General features: G+C 58.4%; 2 protein-coding genes across 2 annotated transcripts in view; both read right to left on the minus strand.

Annotated features, from left to right (window-relative positions):
* The window catches only part of NIBAN2 (niban apoptosis regulator 2), a 33,756-nt gene extending 13,812 nt beyond the window's left edge, over window positions 1-19,944 (minus strand). Inside the window, exons 1-2 of the mRNA XM_069873648.1 lie at window positions 19,725-19,944; window positions 3,333-3,463 (exon numbers count right to left, since the gene is read on the minus strand). Of these exons, the coding sequence (XP_069729749.1) occupies window positions 3,333-3,463; window positions 19,725-19,779 (186 nt within the window). The 5' untranslated portion in view covers window positions 19,780-19,944. The remainder of the gene's footprint in view (window positions 1-3,332; window positions 3,464-19,724) is intronic.
* The window catches only part of WHRN (whirlin), a 231,093-nt gene that overhangs the window by 94,353 nt on the left and 113,132 nt on the right, over window positions 1-23,608 (minus strand). The gene's annotated exons all lie outside the window — the stretch shown is intronic.

Here is a 23,608-nt window from a genome sequence, read left to right on the forward strand (position 1 = left end):
CGGTTACGAATGAAATCAAACCCAGACTGAGCTACAATGTGAGTCAAGAGGACCTTACAGCAGCCTGCACCTGAAGGGGGTGTAGAAGAAAGCTGGGGAGGGACTTTGTACAAGGGCATGGAGTGATAGGTTGGGGGGGGAATGGCTTTAAATGGGGGATATTTAGGTTAGACATTAGGAAGAAATTCTTCATGAGAAGGTTTGTGAGGCACTGGCCCGGGTTGCCCAGAGATGCCCCATCCCTGGAGGGGTTCAAGGCCAGGTTGGATGGGGCTGGGAGCCCCTGATCCAGTGGGAGGTGTCCCTGACCATGGCAGGAGGTGGATCTGGACGCACTTTGAGGTCCCTTACAACCAAAACAACTCAGTGACTCTGTGATTCTATGACCCTTGGATGGGGAATGGTTGCTCACAGCCACCAGTGTCCACGAGCCCCAGCTCTGTGGTGCAGCCGGTCCCTTCCTCACACACCCTCCTCACTGGGGGAGGCAGCACAGCACCACCCAACCCCAGCAAATATTTGGGACAGGCAGGAATGAGCTAAATGGCTGGGCTGGGCAGGGAGGGGATAGGGAGTGCTGCATCCTTGCTGCAGGGACAGGGAATGATGCGGAGCGAGGCTGGCTCTTCAGCTTTGGGGCTTGGTCAGGAGATGCAGGAGGGGGTATTATGAGAAGAGAGGGTGCTCAGGGACTGGTTTTCAGGGGTGAATCGTAGAATCATGGAATGGTTTGGGTTGGAGGGGCCCTTAAAACCCATCCAGTTCCAAGCTCCTGCCCTGGGCAGGGACATCTCCCTCTGGATCAGGGGCTCCAAGCCCCATCCAACCTGGCCTTGAACACCTCCAGGGATGGGGCAGCCACCACTGCTCTGGGCAACCTGGGCCAGCCTCATTGTGAAGAATTTTTTTTCTAATGTCTAATCTAAATCTTCCCCCTTTCAATTTAAAGTCATTGCCCCTCAACCTCTCCCTGCACTCCCTGATCAAGAGCCCCTCCCCAGCTTTCCTGGAGCCCCTTTCAGCACTGGAAGCTGCTCTCAGGTCTCCCCGGAGCATTCTCTTCTCCAGGCTGAACCAATACGAGGATGTCGGACCAAGGCCACAATGTGCACTGTCCCCGCTGCTGGCTGGGGACGCCTGGGGTGCTGGAGAGACCAAAGGCAGAAACATTTATTCTTTGTTATCGCTGCTGCATCTTGGTGGCATCTAAGGCGACTGAACCACGATTCAGACCCCAGTCCCGCTGTCCCTCTCTGCCCAGGGGTGTCACCTGCCCCCAGTATCACCTCTGAGCACTGCATCCCCACAGAGATGGCAAAAATAAGGTAAAAAATAAATGCAATAATAAAACCCAAATACCAGGTTCCAGCTGGACCTGCCTGAGTACCTGCCTGTGCATCTTCCTGAGATCCACAACTGGTTTTGGTATCTTCGGGGAGTGCAAAGCCCAGCTGGAGGAGATGCTCTTCCCAGCTCCTTGCAGTTTCCCTACAGACAGGTCCCTGTGGTGTTTTTGAAACCCTGGCATGTTTGGAACCCTGGCACATCCCAGCTGGAGGCAGCAGCCAGGACGTTGCACAAGAGGAATGTCCTAGTTACACACTGTCGTTTTAGAAGACTTGCATGGTGTCCCTGACCTCCCTGCCTCGCCACTGCTCCACAGACATTCCTGGGCTGCTTGCTGGAGCTTTTTAATGAAGCAACCAACCTTGGGAGGGAGGGACCCCCGGGGGGGAGCTGATGACATCTGCCAAATTGCAAGGAACCCAAGAGACACTTTGTCGAGGACGCCAGGGGCCCAGCTCCTGCCCAGGAACCTCCACACCTTTATTTTGCCCAACACATTCAGTGCCCAAGCAGCTTTCAGAGGAGACGGGGTGAGGGTTACCTTGATGGGTTGGCCAGGACAGCTGCTGGAAGTGCACAGGGCTTGAACCTGATCGCATGGATGCAATCTCTAGATTCCTAAAACACCACCTCTCTGAGCCCCAGACAAAAGCAGAACCCTGCGCTATCACATCTCCTCCTGCTTTCAAGGAGCACACCCAGGATGGCGGCTCTGCCAACCCAGCCAGGGAGGAATCCCAAGCACTGTCTGCCAGCAAGAAGCCTTGGCTGGAGTGCATCTGCCTTTGGAGGCAGGAGGGAAGGACAGGACCCATCCCTGGGTGCCAGAGCCATGGGTAACAAGCCCCGTGGGGGTACGCTGGGAGTCCTTTCACCAGGCAGGAGAATGGTGGCTGCTGGGGATCAGGCTCAGAGCCACCTCCTCTTCCCCTGTTGGGTCAGGAACATCTGCCAGAAGTTTTCTAGCCCTCCCTGGGCATTTGCCCAGGCTGGAGCATTGCTTGAACCCAGAACCAGGAGGGCAATATCCTGGCGTGCCCTGCTCAGGGCTCCACTGGGCACGAGGGGTTCCCAGGAGTTCCTGCCAGCCCTGGCATCAAGCACAGACATCTAAGGGGGCTGCAGCCAAAAGCCAGCCTCACCCCAGCCACAGGGTGTGCTTGTTGCATGGGACGGGAAAGAAAACCTTCTCAGGGAGCCCCACGTGCAGCGTGGACAACGCACAACACCACGGGGATGGGCTGAACCTGCAGCATGGGAGTGACATCCTGCTCCAGCAGGATGGAATCACAGAACAACCAGGTTGGAAGAGACCCACTGGATCATCCAGTCCAACCATTCCTATCAAACACTAAACCATGCCCTTTAACACCTCGTCCACCCGTCCCTTAAACACCTCCAGGGAATGTGACTCAACCACCTCCCTGGGCAGCCTCTGCCACTGCCCAGTGACCCTTTCCGTGAAAAATTTTTTCCTAATGTCCAGCCTAAACCTCCCCTGGTGGAGCTTGAGGCCATTCCCTCTCGTCCTGTCCCCTGTCACTTGGGAGAAGAGCCCAGCTCCCTCCTCTCCACAATCTCCTTTCAGGTAGTTGTAGAGAGCAATGAGGTCTCCCCTCAGCCTCCTCTTCTCCAGGCTAAACACCCCCAGCTCTCTCAGCCGTTCCTCATAAGGCCTGTTCTCCAGCCCCCTCACCAGCTTCGTTGCTCTTCTCTGGACTCGCTCCAGAGCCTCAACATCCTTCTTGTGGTGAGGGGCCCAGAACTGAACACAGGATTTGAGGAGCGGTCTCACCAGTGCCGAGTACAGAGGGAGAAGAACCTCCCTGGACCTGCTGGTCACGCTGTTTCTGATCCAAGCCAAAATGCCATTGGTCTTCTTGGCCACCTGGGCACGCAGGGGAGAGGGGACATGCCCAAGCTTTGGGGACAACACCGATCTGCGCTCAGTGGGCATGGGGATGGAGCTCCCCACCGGCTCTTACCTTGCGGTGGAGCAGCTGAGCCTGTGGCCCTCCGTTGCCTTCGATCTCATAGCGGACACTGTTGAAGAGCGCTACGCCGTACTGCTCCTTGTAGCACCGGCAGAAGTCCCCCAGCACCTTCCCCGTCTTCTCTGCAAGGAGAGAACAGAGATGCATTAGGCAGGGACTGGATCTGGGGGTCTCCTTGCCACAGCCCTTGTCTTGGACACTTTCCCTCCACCCTCCTCACCCCCCCAACACCTCCCTGCCCTCCCGCCCACCGGCGCAGGCTTTGGTGCGGGGCCACAGCTGAGCCCACCACCCTCTGCCCTCCCTGTCCAGCTCAGGGACTAATTTGGGGTCAGGATGATCTTTTTTTTGGCCTTCCACGTTAATGCCATGGATTCCTCTCCCCAGCAGGAAATTCCTGACATGAAGCTGATTCCGGCAATGCTGACGGCTTCCCGTGCCTTGTGCAGCTCCCCAGCCTTGCTCTGATCGCCTGGGACGGCTGAGACTGGGGGTTCTTCACCTTCCACCAGCATCACTCACACCCACCCAACCCCACTGCACCCCATAAGGACCACCCCGTGGAGGGGGAGGATCTGCTGATGCTTGGGGCCAGCAGGGAGATTCAAAGGGGAAAGGAGAGCCAGGCCCCACCACATTCCCCATGTCACCTCCTCTTGCAAGGCAGGGCACCCGCCAGGACCCCTGCCTCCAGACCGGGGTGAGCCTAAGCTGCTGGGTGCCCCCTGCACCCCACATCAGAGCAGATCCCGCTCCATCCCACAAGCAATTCCAAGGCAGCACCATTCCCTGGCAGCTCCATGCTTCTCGGTGCATGGGGGGACACCGCAAACCCACTCCCCAGCAGCAGGGATGGTGCTTTCCCAGCGCTGGATGACAGCCACAGGAACCTCTCGCTTCTCCTGGGGCATCAGCTGCAGCCAGCGAGTTGGGGCATCACCCCATCGCCAGCACCCCTGCCTCATGTGCACCCTGCCCGGTGCAAGCAAACCCTGTCCCACATGCATCCTGACAGAGGCAGCATCCTGCCCCATGGAGCAAGCCCTGCCCCATGGAGCACCTTCCCCCACGTACACCCTGCTCTCCCCTCCCCACCCTACCTCCAGACCCCACAAGGGACTCCCACACCAAACCCCACACCCTAAAGCATCACAGGTCCAAAGAGACAACTTCCCCAAAGCTGCATTTACTACACCGCGTCTCTACTTCAAATTTCACTCTCAACTTTGCCCCAGAGCCTCTGAAAAGGAAAGAATTTGAGTCGCCTCCAACTATTTCCAAGGGCTCAGCCTCTGCCAGAGTGCTGGCGATGGGCGCGGGGAGGAACGATGCTGGATCCGCATCCTCAATGCTGGGGGCGAAAACCCAGACAAAACAGACCCTCGTGCCAGTCCGGCACAGCTCGACAGGAGCCAAAATTCTCCAGCAGCAGCAGAAGAGCAGCCAAGCTGGTACAAAGGAGCAGCTTGCTCCAGGGTGCTGCAAATCCCAGTGAGATGAGGAAAATGTCCCCCGAGGACCACAGCTGGGGGCAGATAAACCCATCCCCAAGGAGATGCTGGCACTGCAATGGGAGCAAACACCAGCCAGCCAGCATCTTGCCAAGCCAGGGCTGAAAATCCCTTTCAATTGAAGCAATCTTTTTTTGCGGCAAAGAACGAGACGCCCGCTCATCCCAGCAGAGAAATTCCTCACCCCCGATTTTGGCATTTTCTCCTGGAAAAGAAAGAGCTTGTAGTCGCACTCGAGTCCGCACCTCTCTTGTAACTCCCATCTACACGAGTGTAGGATTTTGGCCGGGGCTCTGGGCAGCGATGCTGACAGCTGAGATTTAAAAGGACATTTTGAGGTTTCATTTCCTTTCAGTTCATGGGAAAAAAAGAGCCCTTGGTCCCTAGGCAGGCGAGACGGCTTAGTCACTCATTCTTCCCTGATTAACAACGGGGCCAATTAGGAGGTTTTAAGTAAGCGGAAAAGCAAAAGTCAGTTATTTGCAGGCACTGAAACAAAAGACTTGCAGTCAAATATCCAAGGTGACTAAATCTGGCCCCTCCAGGGTGCAGAGGGGATGCTGGGGCTCCACAGATGCTCCCAGCCTAGTGCCTCTAGCTGCCCCGCCAGCCACCACACTCAGCCCTGAAGAAGTGGGAGGGTGGCAGGGACCCATGGTGGGTCAGGAGGAGGTGGTGACACCGGATTTAGCAAGACCTGGACCTTGAGATACAGCTGGGATTTGACAGAGCGCAGAGGATGGGAAGCCCATGCGGATGGTGCTGGTGGGTGCCCCAACCCTCCCACATCCTGCATGAGGCTCATGTGTCCAACAAGGGAACCACTGGCTCCTTCACCAGGCTGAACAAAACCTCCTGGCAATTCAGGGGGCTACCAAGAGCATCCCTCTCATGCTACACAATGGAGACAACCCGCACTCGGCCATCCCTCTGAGTTGCTTTTGCCACACATCGAGCCAAAAGCTGGAGGGTCTGGGGACAGGTGGCATCTCCAGGGAGCTGTGTCCCTGCCTCCTCCTGGCCCCTCGATGGGGAAAGGGAGGGATGGGGCCCAGCTGGCTGCCACCCAGCCACCACCCCATCCTGGGTGCAGGCTCAGACACCCGCAGCACAACGCTTCGCCTGCACAGGCAGAGACCTAACTGGGTGGCCTCCCCAGCCACCTACACACCGTGCTTTCCCACTGCTCTGGGTGCCGCCACCCGGGTCCCTGTCACACCAAGCCCCACACACTGGAAATGGCACCATGTAGAGCCACTGGTCCCCAGGCAGCCGGGGGTGCCAGCTTGGTGCAGGCTCCAGCACATCTCTCTGGTTCCTGGCAAGGACAGGGGGAAGTCCTCAGCTTTGTGGTCACAGAGAGTCGCCAACGGCTTAGCAGGAGCCCCAGCGCCGGCACCTCTGATCGCAGATCTCATCTGTTCCTCGGCCTCCGTGTTCTCCTCCTTCCCTCCCCAGCCATCCCCATGACTAAGCTGCACGTGGCGGCTGCAGGAGGAGATAAAGGGGCTCAGCAGCAGCTGGCTTTGCATGAGGAGGGCAGAGAAAGGGCTCTGGGCATCCCAGCTGCTGGGTAAACCACCGAGGCCAGGCTGGACATGGGGCTGGGGATACGCTGGGAACAAGAAGTAGGGTCCAGCTATGCCATATCAGCTCCGCAGCCACACTCCAGCCCTCCCTGCCAGGACCCCAGCGACCTGCACATCCTTCCCTCCCAGCCAGCACCACCACGGTGGGCACAGACACCCTAGCACAGGGGACAAAACACGCAACAGCTTTTGCCCTTGTCCTGGATGATGCCCGAGGACCATGGAGCCTGAAGCTCATCTGAGCAAAGCAGCCAGAGAGGCGGCTCCTGCTCCTGCTCCCCCCTCCAACCAGTTGTGCCACCGCAGCCACCACCGAGCCAAAAGCAGCACCAACACAGCAGCAAGGGCTGGCCAGGAAGGCAACAGCCGCAGAGCAGCCGCTGCCGCCAGCGATGCAGGTTGCAGCCCCGAAGACAAGCGCAGCCCTCATGTATGGAGAGGTCACAGCCCGGCCAGAGCAGCCCTGGTCCAGTGTCAGTCCCTTTGAACCAGGGCAGGAGGTGGATCTTGCCCTCTGAAGGACTCCAAAAGCTGTGGCAAGCTGCCCAAGCTAGTCCAGCAGCCTGGACGGGCTGTGTCCTGCCCTTGAAAGCCTCTGCAGCAGCATCAGCAGCCCCACATATGCACATCCGAAAGCAGAAGCCAGCTCTTATCCTGACCTCCCGTATGCCCAGCCCCAGCACCTCTTAGAGCAAAACCCGGGGGAAAAACAAGCCATGAGCTCCACGTCAGCCCCAAGACCTTATCACCCAGAGACCAGCATGGACAGCCTGACTGTATCCTTCCCTACAGCTGCCTGTACTTGATGCCTGTGTTCACGGCAGAGAGACCAGGGCTCCACAAACACCACCCTGGCAGCCCCTGGCTTGCAGACAGCCCAGCCACCATGAGTGTGTGGCCGGAGCTAGTTTTCCTCATTACCCTCGAAATCATGTGAAAATGAGAGTGATGCTTTAAATAGCCCAGGCCGGGGCCAGCAGAGTCAGCAGATCTGGCAGCGGGGAGGGCAGAGCCTGCACAGGTTTTGCTGCTCAGTTTGCTTGGCCCCCACCCAGCACTGATGCCCTTCTTGTTCACCACTGATGAAGAAGGAGACCATGCATCCATGCATCCGCAGGATCAGGGCTGCTGCAGCATCACAGCACATCCCAGGCAGAACGGAGCCCAGCAGAGACAGGGATGTGGCTCAGCCAAAGCTGCTCCCTGGGGCTGGTGACCAGCTCTGCCTCCCCCAGCACTCGCCTGATTTGCACATCACTGGGTAGGTGCTGCTGGGGATACTGGGCAAAGGTGCTTTTCAGGTGAGCATCCCCCCATGCTGCCTCGAAGGTACCTGATCGGCTGAGGTTGGAGATGTCCTTTCCCCTTTCCTGATGTGTCAGGATCTCAGGTGGGCAGCAAAGTGTTAAAGCTTTAGAGGGAAAGGTAGGGGAGGGTGCATTGCACTTCTGCACCCAAAACAGCCTTCACCACTCTGTGTCCTGGCAGCAGCCAGGCCAAGGTCCTGGCAGCCTAGCTCCCTGGCTACCCTTGGGCTGACCCAGCTGGTCCTCAGGTTATGGCCACCACGTTCATTGCCCCAAGAAGGGCAGGAGTGATCCCCAAGCCCTGCAAAGGATGGTTGTCACTGTGTGCATGCATGGCCAGGGGAGAGCATCCTGGCTGCACCCAAAGGATGGGTCTCATCCAAATGCATCCCATGGGGCAAAAGCGAAGTGCACGGGGTGCTCTGCAGCTCAGCTGCTCATGGTCAAAGCAGCACAGGTACCCATGCACAGAGCCACATGCACATCCATGCACAAACATTCACACTCATGCACGCAAACACACACTCATAGCCATGCACACCCACATTTGTGCACACACACCCCCGAAGTGGCCTCAAGCTCTGCCAGGGAAGGTTTAGGCTGAACATCAGGAAAAACTTTTTCACAAAAGGGGTCATTGGGCACCGGCAGAGGCTGCCCAGGGAGGGGGTTGAGTCACCTTCCCTGGAGGGGTTTAAGGCACGGGTGGATGAGGTGCTGAGGGACATGGTTTAGTGATTGATGGGAATGGTTGGACTCGATGATCCGGTGGGTCTCTTCCATGCTGGTGATTCTATGAAACCCATGCACTCATGCAGGCGCGCACACACACACCCCTCCCAGGGAGGCTGGAGGCCACTGTCTGACAAATCCGAGCAGGAACACTCATCCACAACCTCCCTTCAGCCCACATCCCGTTTTGCAAGCCTACAGTCCCATGTTCCTCACGCTAGACACACCCTCCAGACCCCGTGTCATCCCTCTGCTGCTACTTCAACACATTCGAGGGGGAGTGAGGATGCCTTTGAAATCCCAACCGTCCCCAGGAGCCCCCCAGGAGGCCCCTTGGGTTTACGTAGCTGAGATGAGTGGGAGCAGGAGCAGCAGCTGGGAGCAGGGTGCCCAAGCCCTTGTGGGATGCCGCAGGGATGCCTCACCGGAGGCAGGGAATTTTCCCTTTGGTCCAGAAAGAAAACAAGAAAAAACTAGGACAAAAAAGCTCATTGAAACTGAGCCCCTGGGCCAGCTGAGCTGTGGCCCCCGCACTCCTGATGAAAGCTTGCCTGGCGCACTTCCCCCGGCCCCCACGGGACAGCCTGACTCAGCGGGGTGGCAGGAAAGCCCCAGCTCCCCCATCCCGCGTCCCCTTGCTGCTGGCTCAGCAAGAGGGGGATGGCACAGGGATGTGTTTGCACAGCAGCGGAGAAGCAGATCATGGCCCTTTGCTGGGTGTCCCTACCCCGGTGAAGGTCCCTCTGTGCCATGATGGTGACTGCCTGTGCTGTGGTGACAAGGGCCCATAGGACATCCCACTGGCAGGGGACCCATGAGCAGCATGTTCTGGCCTGGCCAGGCTTTCCAAGGCTGCCAGAGAACGAGTTAATCACTGATGTAGCTGGTAAATGATTAGCGAGCGTGGGCAGATTGCTGAGGAAGCGCAGGCTCCCAGCAGCCCCAGAACCTGTGGCACCGACAGGGACATCCACACGGTGCCACCAGCCCAGCCAGCTCAGACCTCAAGGAGGCCAGAAGGGACAGAAGCCCATTTTCACCCAGATGAAGGCAGTGAAACCAAAAGGGACCATCCTGGCCCGGCCACCAGCTCCTAGGTGCGGGCAGCGGGGCAGGTGCAAGGCAGTGGGACACTGCTCCCCAGGACAGCCCCACAGCATTCCAGCTGTCCCCAGCATGCCAGGGAAAGTCAGCAGTTCCCATGCTCTTTGGGTAGACCAAAAGTCACCCAAGCACCAACTTTCCCACGCTGACCTCCTGCCCATGCCCTGCTCATCACATCCCTTTCTCAGGCTGCTCTGGTTCTTCCTGCCATCCTGGGAGGACAATGAGGGTGGCTCTTCCAGCAAGGGAAACCAAGGACAAGGCCACCACCAGCTGGGTGAAAGGTGCTCGGGTCATCCCTCACAGCAGGGCTGCTCCAGCAATCCTGCACCGCTGCCTGGTCTAAATGAGCTCAGCGGGCTTACTCGCTGCTCCTTGGCTGTCCTCGTGTGCCCCAAATCCTAGAATTATGTAGACAGCATGTCTGGGATGCCCTCGATGAGGGTGCAGAGCACACCAGGGATGGGGTCCACAGCATGGCAAGAACAGGGTGCACACACACAGGTGGGGCGCACACAGGGATGGGGTGCCCAGCACACCAAGGATGAGGTGCTGAGCCAGACCTCAAACCAGCAGCACCCTACGAGCCCCGAGCACCACCTGCAGCCGCTGAGCTGGGAATGGCCCATAGACACAGGCTGTCCCTGCTGGGCATCGTGCCCTGCTGCCGTGCCACCCTGCTCACCAGCTCACCCTGCTGCGGTGCTGAGCCTGGCTCAGCACAGGCTCATCCCTGCGAGACTTCAGGAAAGGGAGTGGGGGAACAGCACATGATGGCTCTGGGCACACTGAGCATCACCAGCAAAGCGACAGCCAGCAGAAGGGACAGTGCAAGAGGTGCCACTGCCAACAGGGAACCGAGAAGGACCGTGAACTACTCCATTTCCCTGCATCCTGCAGCATCAACGGGTGCATCTGAAGGGTTAAATCCCAGCTGGCAGTTTAGGGTTTCGGGAATTTGAATGAGTTCATTTCCACCCAGAAACACAACCTCCTTCATATGGGCCTGACTCAGAGTGGCCGAGCACCCCCTGAGCATCCCCAGGGTGTGGGTTCCCAGGGTGATGCTGGGGCTGGGGGGAGTCAGGTCCTCACCCTTAGCACCAGAAAAGGGGCTGAAGGGAGGTTTGTTCTTGATAACAGCAAAATCCAGGGGCTGCCCCAGTGCTGCTTCCTACTTTCCCCTCTCATATCAACCAGGAAAGACTGAAACAGGAGAAAAACATATTGAAGAGGTGGAGAGCAAAAACGAGGGACAGCTTCCCGTGTTACTTCCTTGCACCCAAATGCACCCTTCACCCAAACCCACCCAAAACCAGCCTGGGGCGTTTCTGCTCCAGGGCGCTACTGGGATTGAGACTGAGCTTATCTGGAACAAACCAAGCGTGGAGGCTGCTCCCAGTGCCTGCCCCAGCTCTCTGTGCTCAGGGCACAGCTCAGCACCAGGGGACCCAGCAGGACAGGGATTGCTGCCTGGCTCCGGCACTATCCAAAAGCCATAGGGAATATTTTCCACTACAAATCAGTTCAGAGGCACAGCCTGGGTTGAAAGGGGACGCATCCTGCCACCCTGTCAGCAGCAGCCTTGTGCAGCTCCTCGGCCGGCTGCCCTCTGACTCACACCTTTGCAGGGAAGGATGGGCAGGACGGGGGCTGAGCAGCAGGAAGGGATGAGGCAGCGAAGCCTCAGAGGAGAAACCAGATGGGCCCAGGCCTGAACCAGTTTGTCCTCTCTCGCCCTGCCTTTGCCAAGCAGGGCTTTGCCTTTGGATGAGTCAGAAGCACCCGTGGTGCCAGCTCAGGGCTGGGGCACCCAGTGGGGACGCACTGCTCTGCTTCGCCGCCTGCAAGGTGCACCCTTTCACCAGCACCCTGCAACATCCCTCATCTTGACTGCTGGCAGCACCCGGTGTCTCTGGGGGTGTCCCGAGGGATGCTCCTGGGGGGTCTTATCCTGCGGCGGCGGCACCCAGCGCGTCTCCCAGCACCGCACCCAGCCACAGCGGTTGCACAACGCTGCTCTCCTCCCAGCCCAGAGCAAACAAACCTGCCGAAGCACAGCCGTGCCCAGTGCGGAGGATCTAAAGCAGCCCGCAAAATCCACGGGGGCCCAAAATCAGGCAGAACATTCAACAGCAGCTCCTCAACCTCAGAACAGCCAAAAAATCCCTGACGGCGCTCTCAGCTGTGCTTCGGGCACCCTTCACCTGCTGCTCCTGGTCCCCAGTCCCAACCACAAAGCCAGAGTCAGTCCCTGCATCAGCCCCGCTCCTGCAGCTCAGGGTCACATCCTGCCCCACAGGCGAGGGATTAGCAACCAGCTACGTGCCGGCGGTTGTTTTCCCGCAACGCGGATGCCGGTCTCCCACTGCTCCCTGGGAACAAGGCTGGTGTGGAGCTGCGTGCAAGGAATGCACATGTGAACAACAAACAGCATTCGGTCCTTTGAACGTCTCCGGAGAAGCTGGTCGGGGCTGGACTGAGCCCAATGCAAGACGTCTGCCCTGAACCTCCCTGCCCAAACAGCCTCTGAGGGATGGGGATCTCCTCCTGCCCACCCAACCGTGCCTGATGCAGGCAAAACCCTCTTTTCCTACCCCTTCCCCTTTGAGCAGCCTTGCCTTCAGGGGTGATGCTCCAAAGCCACGAGATGTAGGTGCCCACACCGGTACCCCAGCTGGGCTAAACTCACCCCAACCCGAAGCGTCACCTGCTTGGTGGGTACAAGGATCAGGTCCAAGCCCCAGGAGAGGTGACAGCACTTGCAGGACAGTTGGATGCAACCAACGGGCAGGGAGGTGGCTGTAAGGAGGTGAAACATCCCCATGGAGCACCTTGGTTCAAGCTGGGTACCATCCCCAAACCTGGACACCCTCATTCTGGCTGCAGTTACATCACCCCACATGTCCTTTGTCCCCCAGGGTCCCACCAGTACCTGGCCAAGCTGGAAAAGAGCCGTGAACCCTTTGGTGCTCACCCCACAGCGGGTGCTGCCCCACAGTAGGGTGGGACCCAGCATCACCCCAGATAAGGCCCTGCTCATCCACCAGCACCAGTCCAGCAGCATTGCATCCTCTCCAGCGTGGCGCAACCCCTCCGTGGCTGAGTCAACACCAGGTCACAGGCAGTACTGCCGTGGGGTGCTGCACCAGCAGCAGAGCCCTTTGGGCACCCACACGGAGCCCTGTGCCACCAGGGAGCTGCAGAACCAGGAGGGTCCCCAAAGCAAAGGGGGTCAGATCAGATTTGGGCATCTTCAGGTCTCTCATGCCCAGTGTGCCAGGGATAGTAAGCAGGGTTGGGGAGGGGGGGTGGGTATCCTTGCTCCGCGATGTCCCAGCAGATGCTCCTATGCTCGGCAGGGGACAAGCAGCCAGCCCTCTCATGGCCCCACCATGCCCAGCACCAGTGAAATGAGCTGAACCTGGCACGCTTTCCCTCCACCAAGGTGGCCAGTGCCAGTGAGAAACCCAACCCAGCATCACGGGATGAGACCAAACAAAGACTCTTATGCACATAAAAAAAAACCCAACAAATGAACCCCAGAGGTATTTGAACAAAACAGCCCTGAACCTGTCCTGGGCTCTGCCACAGCCTCTGCTGCCGCAGAGGTTCCTGTGCGCGGTTCCTCCACAAAACTGAGGCAGGACAGAGGGTCTGCATCTGCCCTGCAGTGACCATCCCACACTATGTCCCCCACGCCTGCTCCCTCCTCCCCACGGAGGATGATGCCCCAGCCAAGGGTGGCCAGGGGCTCAACATCTCCCATAGCTGAGGATGCTCCAGCAGCACCATAGTGAACCATGGAAACTCTGGGCTGGTGGACACCTGCCCTGTGGGGCTGGCAGACAGTGTCTGGGAGCACAGAGCATCACTTGTGCTGCGGGAAGGTGTGTAGCAGCCAGCAGAGCAAAGCAAGGCAGGGATGTTCCCAGTGTTGGCTCCCAAGGCAAGGCTCTGTCCTAGTCTCAGGTGATGCCCTGCATGCGTTGGGATAAGAGGAAGGAGCTCAGTATGCTTCCCTTGGCTGAGCCACCACTGCGTTGGGTGCCTGGGAGCTGGCAGGGAGCCCTGCTCTCCTTCCCCACGCAGCGACACGGAGGACACCCCAGCTTTGGGGCACATCGTGCAAGGGAGCCCCCCAAAGGGCATCCCACCTAGCACTGAGCAGAGCTGGCAGAGGGAGAGAGGAAGCCAGGACAAGTGTCCCGTGTGCAGGAGTTACCAATGTAGCAGGAGGGGAGGGAGGTCCTGCCCCAGGTCCTCTGCCAACTCCTGGGCAAAGCGTCCCATCCATCCCCGCTGCATGGGGACATCCCACCTGGGGGACTCCATAGCGGAGGGGTCTGAGCCTCCCCATGTGGGGCTGGGAGCCTGGCTGCAGGCAAGGACAGAGCCCTGCCAGGGAAGGGCAGGAGGGCACGGAGAAGGACACCGTTCTCTATCAGCTGGAGCCAGGACCTGTGCCAAATGCCACGGCCCTTTCCCTTTGAAAAGGGGGAAAAGGAGGAGTTTTGCTCCTTCCTCCCCCTCCAGGCCATGCAGGCGGGGAGGAAATCTGCTTGCCACGAGCAGTTCTGCTCTGCCCCTTCTTCCCCTCCTGGCCTCAGGCACCGGATTCTCCACAGAGCTGGTACAGGAACATCCAGGCTTGGAGCAAGGCTCAGGGGCCAGGCAGGGGCTGGGGACTCGGCAGAGCTGCTGCTTGGGGATCTCGTGGCTGGACACCGGCCCCATTCCAGGGCGTGCGACCCAAAGGCGCGGTGATGCCTTCTGCAAACCGAGCAGTAGGACCAGACCTGGGTGTTGCAGGGGCAAAGTGGGTGCTGAAGAGCTGGTGTTCGCCTGCCTTCAAACCTCGCCCCAGGAAGATCCACTGGATGAGCACCCCTGAATCCCTCCAGCCCTTCTGTCTGCCGAAGAGCTCCGAGACACACAGCCCGGGGTCATAGTGGTGTGGAAGGCAAGAGCCTGTCCTGCAAGCAGACATCTTTCCAGCTTCCCCACACCTCCCAGCTCACTGGGAACAAGGGCAGGGCAGCTCTCAGATGGGTTGTGAAATAAAGCCTGGTTGCAGGATGCTGTAAGAGGGACGGAAATGGGACGGGTGGGTCTGATGCTGCTCCTTCCCCATGGGTTGATTCAAAGATCCTGCCTGTGAGGCTGGCCACAACGTCTGTCCATGGGACACAGCACGCATCTCCGCGGACCAGGGCTGTCTACACACCTGACCCGAGGCTCTTTCGGTGGCTGTTTCGGTGACTGTCCCCATGCCCACGTGGCACTTTTGCTGTTCCCTGCGTGGGGCCAGACCGGCAACACCGTGGCTGTGGCAGAGCCATGGGTGAGAACCATTGGCTTGTTGCAACCTGCCGTGGGGCTGAGGCAGAGGGATGGGAGACTTTCAGTCCCTGGAAGGGTGGGACGGAGTGGATGGGGGTGCATCAAGAAGCGCCAAGCCTTCCTGGGCTCAGCGCCAGCCTCTGAAGCAATTTGGGGGCAGGTGGGAGGCAAAAGCTTGGGAAATCCCAGCTCTTGGCTGTGCTTTCCTTGCTGGGTCCTTGCAGTGGGTTTAGGGGTGTCTGATACTGCGGGGGGATCCTGATCTACAAGGCGCTTTTCTCTCTCTGGGCTGATCCAAGTGCCCAAGGAGAGCTCTCAGCTACGATGCCAACTCTGCTCCTACCACCTCCAGTCCTCCTGCTCCCAGGCAGAGCAGGGATGCCCTCCACGCATGCCCAAGCCTGCTTGAGGCAAGGAGAAGCCCTTGCTGGGGAAGACAGGGAAACCCCCCCCCAGGAGAGAAGGCAGGCTCTGCCCTGGCACTGAGCACATGTCTCCCACCTCTGACCCACGTGTGAAGGCCACCGGCACAACAGACCTTCACAGCTGGTGATGTCCCCTGCCCCAACACGCTGGCTCCGAGCGAGCCCCGTGCCCTGACACGACGGCTGCAGGTAAGCCCCAGCTTGCCAGAACCAGCCCTTCCCCGCTGGCAGGGAGCCCTAACATGCCAGGGGAGTTATTTATTTCACATTGAAAGAAGACACACACTTTGTTATGAGAAACCACTCCACATTGCAGTGCTGATCCCTCAGAGCCTCCCTGCATCGCTCCCCCCGTAGGGCAGGGTGAAGGTTTCAGCCTCAAGACCAACCCCAGCACCCAGCGCCAGCAGCCACCGCCTCCCGCGCTGGCTGGAGCTGATCTGCGGCCAAAGCTAGGAAATGAGTGTCATGCTTAAGGAAGCCACAGCAAACCTCTTCCCGCTGCCGGCAACCTCCCCTCACCATGGCACATCACCACCAGGAGCCTTTCAGTGTTTGCCAGGCACCTCCAGACCCAACCCCAGCCTCCTAGCAGAAGAAAGCTCCCTGGTGGCACCAGGGACACGCAGCCACCAATGCCCAATGATGCTTGCTGGATCAGAAAGACTGTGGGTCCAGCACCAGGGGTGAGGCTCAGCATCACCTCTGCCACCGTTGTGTAGGCTGGTGTCTGTAGGAAGTCCCATCTCAAATTAATAGCCAGTTTGTTTAGCAATTAACAGGCTGGAGATGCCAGAACAAGGTGTGAACTGATGGGGACTCTGCCTGTCCTGCCACCCACTTCTCCATCCCCCTGGCAGCAGGGGCACCTGCGAGCATCCCTGGGCTCTCCCACCCGCTGGGTGCCCGGGACCACCAGCCCCATGGGACAGAGCCACCCAGCTCCTGCCAGCCACGCTCCTCCTCGCCCCTTGGGGAAGAGGCCCATGGGGCTGAGACACTCTAGGGAAGGAGCTATTCCAGCACAATGGAAGAGCTTCACCCAGCCCCTTGCTGAGGGCACCAATTGCCCTGGACAGGAGAGGACGCTGTGCAAAAACTCAAGGCACCCAACGACTTCTCGGCTTTCCCAGAGTCCTGGCAGGACACGGTGTGCCGGCCACCCTCATGTCCCCAGGCAATGGTGCCCATGCTGGGCATCCCTGCAAAAGGAGAGGGAGCCAGGTCCTGCTCCAGCCCACGGAGCAGTTTGGGAGCAACTCCTAACCTACATTTGGGAGGAAGAGGAGGAGGAGAGAAGACGAAGGGTGTTGATAAACAAGCCGGGTGACTCAAGCTAGGATCATGTTCAATGCAAGGTGGCAGGAGGAAGCACTTATCAACTGCCTCATCATCACAGCTGTCCAGGCTCACAGGTGGTTGTAGAGGCCCTGGAGAAAGGGAGGCAGGAGATGCAGGCAGCACCCTGGTGTAAATGGCATCCCGTTAGGCTGCCCTGTTGACCCCAGCAAAGCGAGGCATCCTCAGTGCTGGCAAGGATGCTGCCTGCACACCTGCTCCAGAAGCAGGAGAGTAGTCCAGCCCCATCAGAAAGACCCTGATCCTGAGCCACCAACACACAAGTCACGCATATGTAGCCCATGACCTCTGGAAGATATTGGCATCGACCTCACTGCAGCAACCACTGCGTGGGCTGGGACAGGGCATGGGACCTTCACAGCACGGCTTTGATGGCAGACATCCTGACGCCAGCAGGGACCACACTGTGCATGGTATGGGAAGGCTTTTCACCACCTCCCTCCTGCCTTTAATCCACCTGCAGTGCTCAGAGCTCCACTCCCAGCGGGAAGGAAGGATCTGGCCCAGGCTCTCACCATCTCCCCTCAGCCCCAGGGCTTGCTGAGTGCCTGGTTCTGCTGGTGTAAAGGGGGCTGCAGCCACGGGAAGCACTGTCAAGCCCAGAAACCTCCCTTCCCTGCTGCTATTAGGGGTCACATCAGCCCAGGCAGCTCCTCCAAACTTCCCGAAGTCGGGCGGACAACTGGGAAAAGTTGTTTGGAGAAGGAATGGATCCTTCCCCAGGTCCTGACAGGAGAACAGGCCGAGCTAGGCAGGAAAACCCGACGTTTTCCCCACCGTGTTGCTTTGCATGCCTGACAGCAAGTCGTGCCTTGCCTGTTGGGTTACAGCCCCTCCCAGCTCTGGGGCTTTTCACCCAGCGAGGAGCCTGAGCGGAAAAAGGAGAGGTACTCAGTGAACCCAGTGGGCTCCAGGATCTCCCAGTATGGGTCCTTCCTTCTCACCCCGAACCTTCAGTGCTGCAGCGTGGCACAGGACATGTACCAACCTCATCTCCACAATCCTGTTCCACAGGAACCCTATTTTCCCCATGAAAACTCATCTGCAGCCCCCAGCCCCGCCGAGCATGGGCTGAACCCCCGCAGCATAACAGCTCGATCCATGCCAGGGTGCAAAACCATCCAGCCTGGGCTCTCAAACACTTAATTTCTGGCCCAGCCACAGACAGATTCCTGCATAAGAAATCCATCCAAGCTGTTCCTTGTTATTCTTCAGGATCAAGATCACAGGGCTTGGGCAGGGAGCTGTCTCTATACAAAGAAGCAACAAGTTAAAGTGAGATTCGTGCTTGGGACCCGAATACGCCATGGTGAGCAGCCTGAGCCGGTGCAGCCTCACGGATCAGCCGTGGTGAGCTTGAACTATGCAACACAAAAACCCCACGGCGCGTTACAAGCTCTCCTTCAAAGCTCACAAACCTGCTGGCGTTCCGCTGAGCCACATACCACGTAAGCATTCCTGCCAACCGGCCCAGGACGGCGGGGCCTGGCAGGCATCGCTTGGGCTTCATCGTATGCTGTGAGGCATCATGGCCATGTGCTGGTACCACGTTGTCCCATCGCTGCTGACCCACAGAAACTTTTTTCCCAAAGCCCTTAAGGGAAAAAGGGCTTTAGAGCCGCTTCCATGGTGGAGACGAAGGAAATACAGCACAGAACCACCTCCAAATCCCCAGTGCTCCCCGAGCCCTGGAGCTGCCTGCAACGCACACAAGGTCCAGCACGAAGCCACGTTCCTCCGTGCCATCACACTAGGTGCGGCCCCACGGGGGTTTGCTTATGCTGGCAGAGAGGAGAGTTTTTCATCCTGGGGGGTTGAAACTCAAGCCAGAGCACGAAAGGGCTTGGAGGTCAGCTCCTGCCTTCTTGGAGCCCCAGGGAGTGAAGCGCCAGCATCACAAGTGACGCAAGGCGGCTCAGGGGGGCACAGCCCCCCGACAGAGGGTTGACCCCACTTATGGGGGTCAACTAAGTCACCGCAGGCACCAATTTGCAGCCCTGCCCTCTCGCTGTCACCCTCCTGGTCATTGCTTTGCACAAAACGGTGCCTGTACAGCAGGCATAATCCCACGTCCAGCGATTCCAGGCGGCACCGACCAGACATCCTGTGCCGGGGGCAGAGGCGCTGCCGGGCAGTCGTCCCAGGATGGCTGGGCTCTCAATAACCACTTTGTCCCCCTTCCCCATCCCACAGCGGTGGCGGGGGGGCTGCTGCGTCCTGCACATGCTGGGGCATAGCAGGGGAACCCCAGGGGTGCAGCCAAGCCCTTTCCTCACCCCACAGCTCTTGGTGGGGTCTTCCTTAGTGATCCTCCAGCACTGCTAAGGGGGAGAAAGTTCATCTACCGGCTCAGCCCCAGCAAACCTCATGTTGACAGTGGTTTCCCGGCACAGGACCCAGCTTGCCAGCATCTCTCTAGAGCCCAGCTCCCCCCTCTTTCCCTTTCCACAGCCCGGGGAAGCTCAGAGCATGAATACGCTTCCTGGTCGCTGGAGCCAACACAAACACCCCTGGCACAACACAGCCTTTCATTTGGGAGGCAGACAGGCACCTCGGGTGCCCCCCCGAACCCCAGCCCTGAGCTGTGCCCAGCCAAGGGGACAGGCAAACCCACAAAGAAACTGCAACATGGTGGGAAGAAGACAATAAAACGAGTTTAAAGTCCAGGAGAGAGGGGGAAAGCAGGCAGAGGAGGGGATCCCATGATCTTAGGAGGTGGGTGTGACCCCACCCAGGCTGAAGAGTGGGATGGGGTGAGGGCATGGGGATAAGGATGAGGGGATGGGGATAGGGATGAGGGGATAAGGGGATGACATGAGGGGATGGGAACAAGAAAGGGATGAGGGGATAGGGATGAGAAAGGGATGAGGGGATGAGGGGACGGGGAGGAGAAAGGGATGAGGGGATGGGGATGAGAAAGGGATGGGGGGATGGGGACGAGAAAGGGATGGGGGGACGAGAAAGGGATGAGGGGATGGGAAAGGGGAGAGGGGGCAGCCTTCCCGGAGCTCACCCGCGATGTGCTGGCGGCGCCCCTCGTCCAGGTGCGTGGAGACCACATCTCCCATGGCGAGCGGAGCCGGGCCGGGGCGGGCGGCGGCGGCAGGAGGAGCGGCAGCAGCAGGAGGAGGAGGAGGAGGAGGAGGAGAAGAAGGAGGAGGAAGGCAGCGCCCGGGGCGGTCAGGCAGCGCGGCGCCCCGCGGCAGCCCCAACCCCGCCGGCCTCCCCGGCCACTCCCCCCAACCGCCCTCGCCCTCCTCCTTGTAATTAGCCGCACTAATTTCCTCGCGGGAGGGATGGGGGAGGCTGAAGGAGAGGGGTTGTGTCGGGGGTTCCCTCTCCCGGGGTCCAGGGAAGCGACTCCCACGTCCAGTGTTATCCCAGGACAGCATCACTGCATCCCCCGGCACTGGGACCACGGCACTGGGACACCCGAGGGTGCTGGGAACCCTGATACTGGGACCATGACACCGGGACCCCCTGGCACTGGGACCCTCGAAGGTGCTGGGAACCCTGACATTGGGACCCCCAGCACTGGGACCCTAGAGGGTGCTGGGAACCCTGACACTGAGATCCCTGGCACTGGGACCCCCTGGCACTGGGACCCTCGAGGGTGCTGGGAACCCTGACACTGAGATCCCCAGCACTGGGACCCCCTGGCACTGGGACCCTTGAGGGTGCTGGGAACCTGACACTGGGACCCCCCAGCACTGGGACACCCGAGGGTGCTGGCACTGGGTAGAGCAGCTCCACCTTGGCACCAGCCTCTCCCACTCCCGCTGTTGCTTCACCAGGTGATTGCAACACGCGGCTCCTCCCTTTCTACCTGTGCCCAGGTCCTTGTCAGCCTCAACCTTGAGCTCCTCTCAATGCCAAGGTGAAGAGCGATGTGGGAGCCGGCTGGGGATCAGCAGGCGAGGGACCCCTCTCCATCCCCAGCCTCTGGGCAGCTCTCATCATGTGGGACAACGGGATGGGAAAACTCAAGTGCTTTAAAGCACTCTCTGGGTCATAGATTTTGAACCAGGAGATGTTTGGCCCAGTGTTTCAGGGTGGGGGAAGCCAGGAAGGAGACTGGTGTCTTGCAGATCAACTGGCATCTTCCCAACCAGCATTTCCCAAATCAACCAGCATCTCCCAGATCAGCCAGCATCGCCGAGGAGTTGTGGGGCGCACTCAAAGCGAGGCCATTGGAACCATAGTTCTCCACCAATGCAGCAAAATCCCCTCGGCACGCACATCGCTGGGGCTGAAAATTTCCTGGATCCATGGGACACAGCTGGACGGTGGGCAAGTTCCCAGGCCAGGGCTGGGGAGCTGGAGGAAGCGGTGGAAAAGCTCCTCCTTCCTCTGCTGTTGCAGCAGCTCCTCTCCCTAGAGCAGCAGGCGGAAACAGCCCTTGCAGGATCCTTGTAGGATCCGGCCGGAGGAAAGGCTTTGCCTGCATCGTTCCCAGAGTCCTGGACACAGCGAGCGGCTGGGTGTGACCGAGGGAGGAAGAGGAGGAGGAGGACGGGGGAGGACGTGGTGGCGTGGCCAGAAATTTCAGGCTGTTCCCAGCTGCAGGGTGGCTCTGGGAAATCCCTGCCGAGGTGGATCCATGCGTTGGAATCGCTTCGCTTCCTAGATGCTTACAGGCTGCTGGGAGCCCTGGCTGGACCAGGCAAAACTTGGCTCAACCATGGCCAAGTTTCTTGGCTAGATGGAAGCCGGCCGGCATGGAAATGGCTCTGAGGTTGTGCTCTGAGTCTTTTCCTGGGCTGGACTGTTTACCCGGTGGCGGGAGGGAGTGGAGGTGGCCAGCCCTGGAGCAAGGCATCCTGTTTATCCTGCCTGAAATAGCTCTTCTCAGCTGGCCACAAGGCTGCCAGGCTGGGGAGGGGGACGGGAGGCTGCTCACACCCTGCCAGCAGCCACCAGCTCTCTCCTCAAACAGTGCCCACTGTTTGCCTGGCATCAACACCCACGGGGAGGGACCAGGGGATCCTTCTTCCCCCCTGCCAGGATGCTGGCACCCTGGGACCAAGCATCCTCCAGAACGGGGAGGGATGCAGGTGCTCCCACGCCACGCTGGGCTCTGCTGAAGCCAAATACACAACACAGGGACAAAGAATAATAGGACATCAGCTGGCATCCAGATGCCACCCAGCATCTACTCCAGCACCTGTGGGAACGAGGGTGGCTGGGGCTGGGCTGCTGCCAGGAGCTGTTGGGGCTGGGACATCCCCCAGGCTGGGCTCACCCTCTGAGGATTCCCTCATGCATCAGCCCTTTCTGTCTTAACGCGTTTGTTACCTCTGCAAGACATTTCAAAATGAAAATCGCTTCAAAACTGAAATATTTACCTTTTTGCCTTTGCAGGGCCCCTTAAGAAGGCTTTACCCTTAGCGGTGGGCTTGTCTGCAGTTTGTTTGCCTGGCCAAAACTCTGCTGAAGTCAAGGGATTCTTGTGGGAAATGTAGCTACAGTGAAATCTCATTTCCAATCTAAAATTGTTCAACTGGAGGCTTTTAAATACTTTTCACTGTGCTGATCCTGGAGGAGTCTGGCTCTGAATTCATCTGAAAGTCTGCTTTTGTAGGGATGTGGTGTTTAAAGGTTGGGGAAATGCATCCTCCTCTCTCAAATTAACATCAAAATGTGAATAACTACCCATGCTAATAACTTCATGATTAGAAAGCAAGCTTCATTCCTTTAACAGAAGCAACGTATGGCATATCCCCATGCATAATTCCTAACACAAGAGGCATATGGTAATGTTGAATTCATCCAGAGGAGGCCATGAAGATGATCCAAGGGCTGGAGCACCTTTGCTAAGAGGACAAGCTAAGAGAGCTGGGGTTGTTCAGCCTGGAGAAGAAAAGGCTCCAGGGAGAACTTAGAGCAGCTTCCAGCGCTGAAAGGACCTCCAGGAAGGCTGGGGAGGGGCTCTTGATCAGAGGATGGGGGGATAGGAAAGGGGCAATGGCTTAAAACTGAAAGGGGGAAGGTTTAGATTAGACATTAGGAAGTAATTCTTCACTATGGTGGGGGGGAGGGCCTGGCCCAGGCTGCCCAGAGCAGGGGTGGCTGCCCCATCCCTGGAGGGGTTCAAGGCCAGGTTGGATGGGGCTTGGAGCCCCTGATCCAGAGGGAGGTGTCGCTGCCCATGGCAGGGGGTGGAAATGAGTGGGCTTTAAGGTCCCTTCCAACCCAAACCATTCTATGATCCTATGAATATGATTTAGGCAGTATACACAAAGTCCTGTTAAATAGACCATGTAAGTGGACCCCTTATTTTTGAAAAATCAGTCCTTATAAGCCCTGGAGCATGACATGCTAAGCCATTACCTGCCTCTTTTGCCTGCTGATGTATTTCTTAAATAGCATAAAAACCCTAATTAAAAGGTAAAAAATAGAAAGTATTGATATTGTTGATTTGCAAACAGGAAGGTAATATTTGTGGCATGCAGAAATAGCGTGTCAACAGAGACTGGAGGCCATAATGCAGACACAGAGGCTGTTTCTGGGGCTTGAAAAACCACCTGAAGATGAGCATGACATCCCGGCAACATTAGTCAGTGCTGTGCCTTTGCTGCGTGCTGGCAGGTGGAAGAGACAACTCAGCTGCTAAAGCTTGGGAGAGGGAAAGTAAAGGCGTTCTCTGAAGGGTTTTGTCATGCCAAGAGGTGTTTGGAGGCTCAAAGCTCAGCAGCTGCATCATGTTGAGCACTTCTCAATGTGTTCCCATGTGGCTGTGTGCGGAGATTGTCCCCAATGTGGTCCTAGTCAGGGTTTTGTTACCCCTGCAAGCCATTTCAAAGTAAAAATCATTTCAGCGGTGCCCCTTCAGCTGGTTCCCCTGCATTGGGTACCTGCAGGGAGGATCATCCTTGCCTTGCTCCCCTGGGATTTTCC

This window comes from Phaenicophaeus curvirostris, chromosome 20, assembly GCF_032191515.1.
Source record: "Phaenicophaeus curvirostris isolate KB17595 chromosome 20, BPBGC_Pcur_1.0, whole genome shotgun sequence".
Taxonomy (NCBI): Eukaryota; Metazoa; Chordata; class Aves; order Cuculiformes; family Cuculidae; genus Phaenicophaeus; species Phaenicophaeus curvirostris.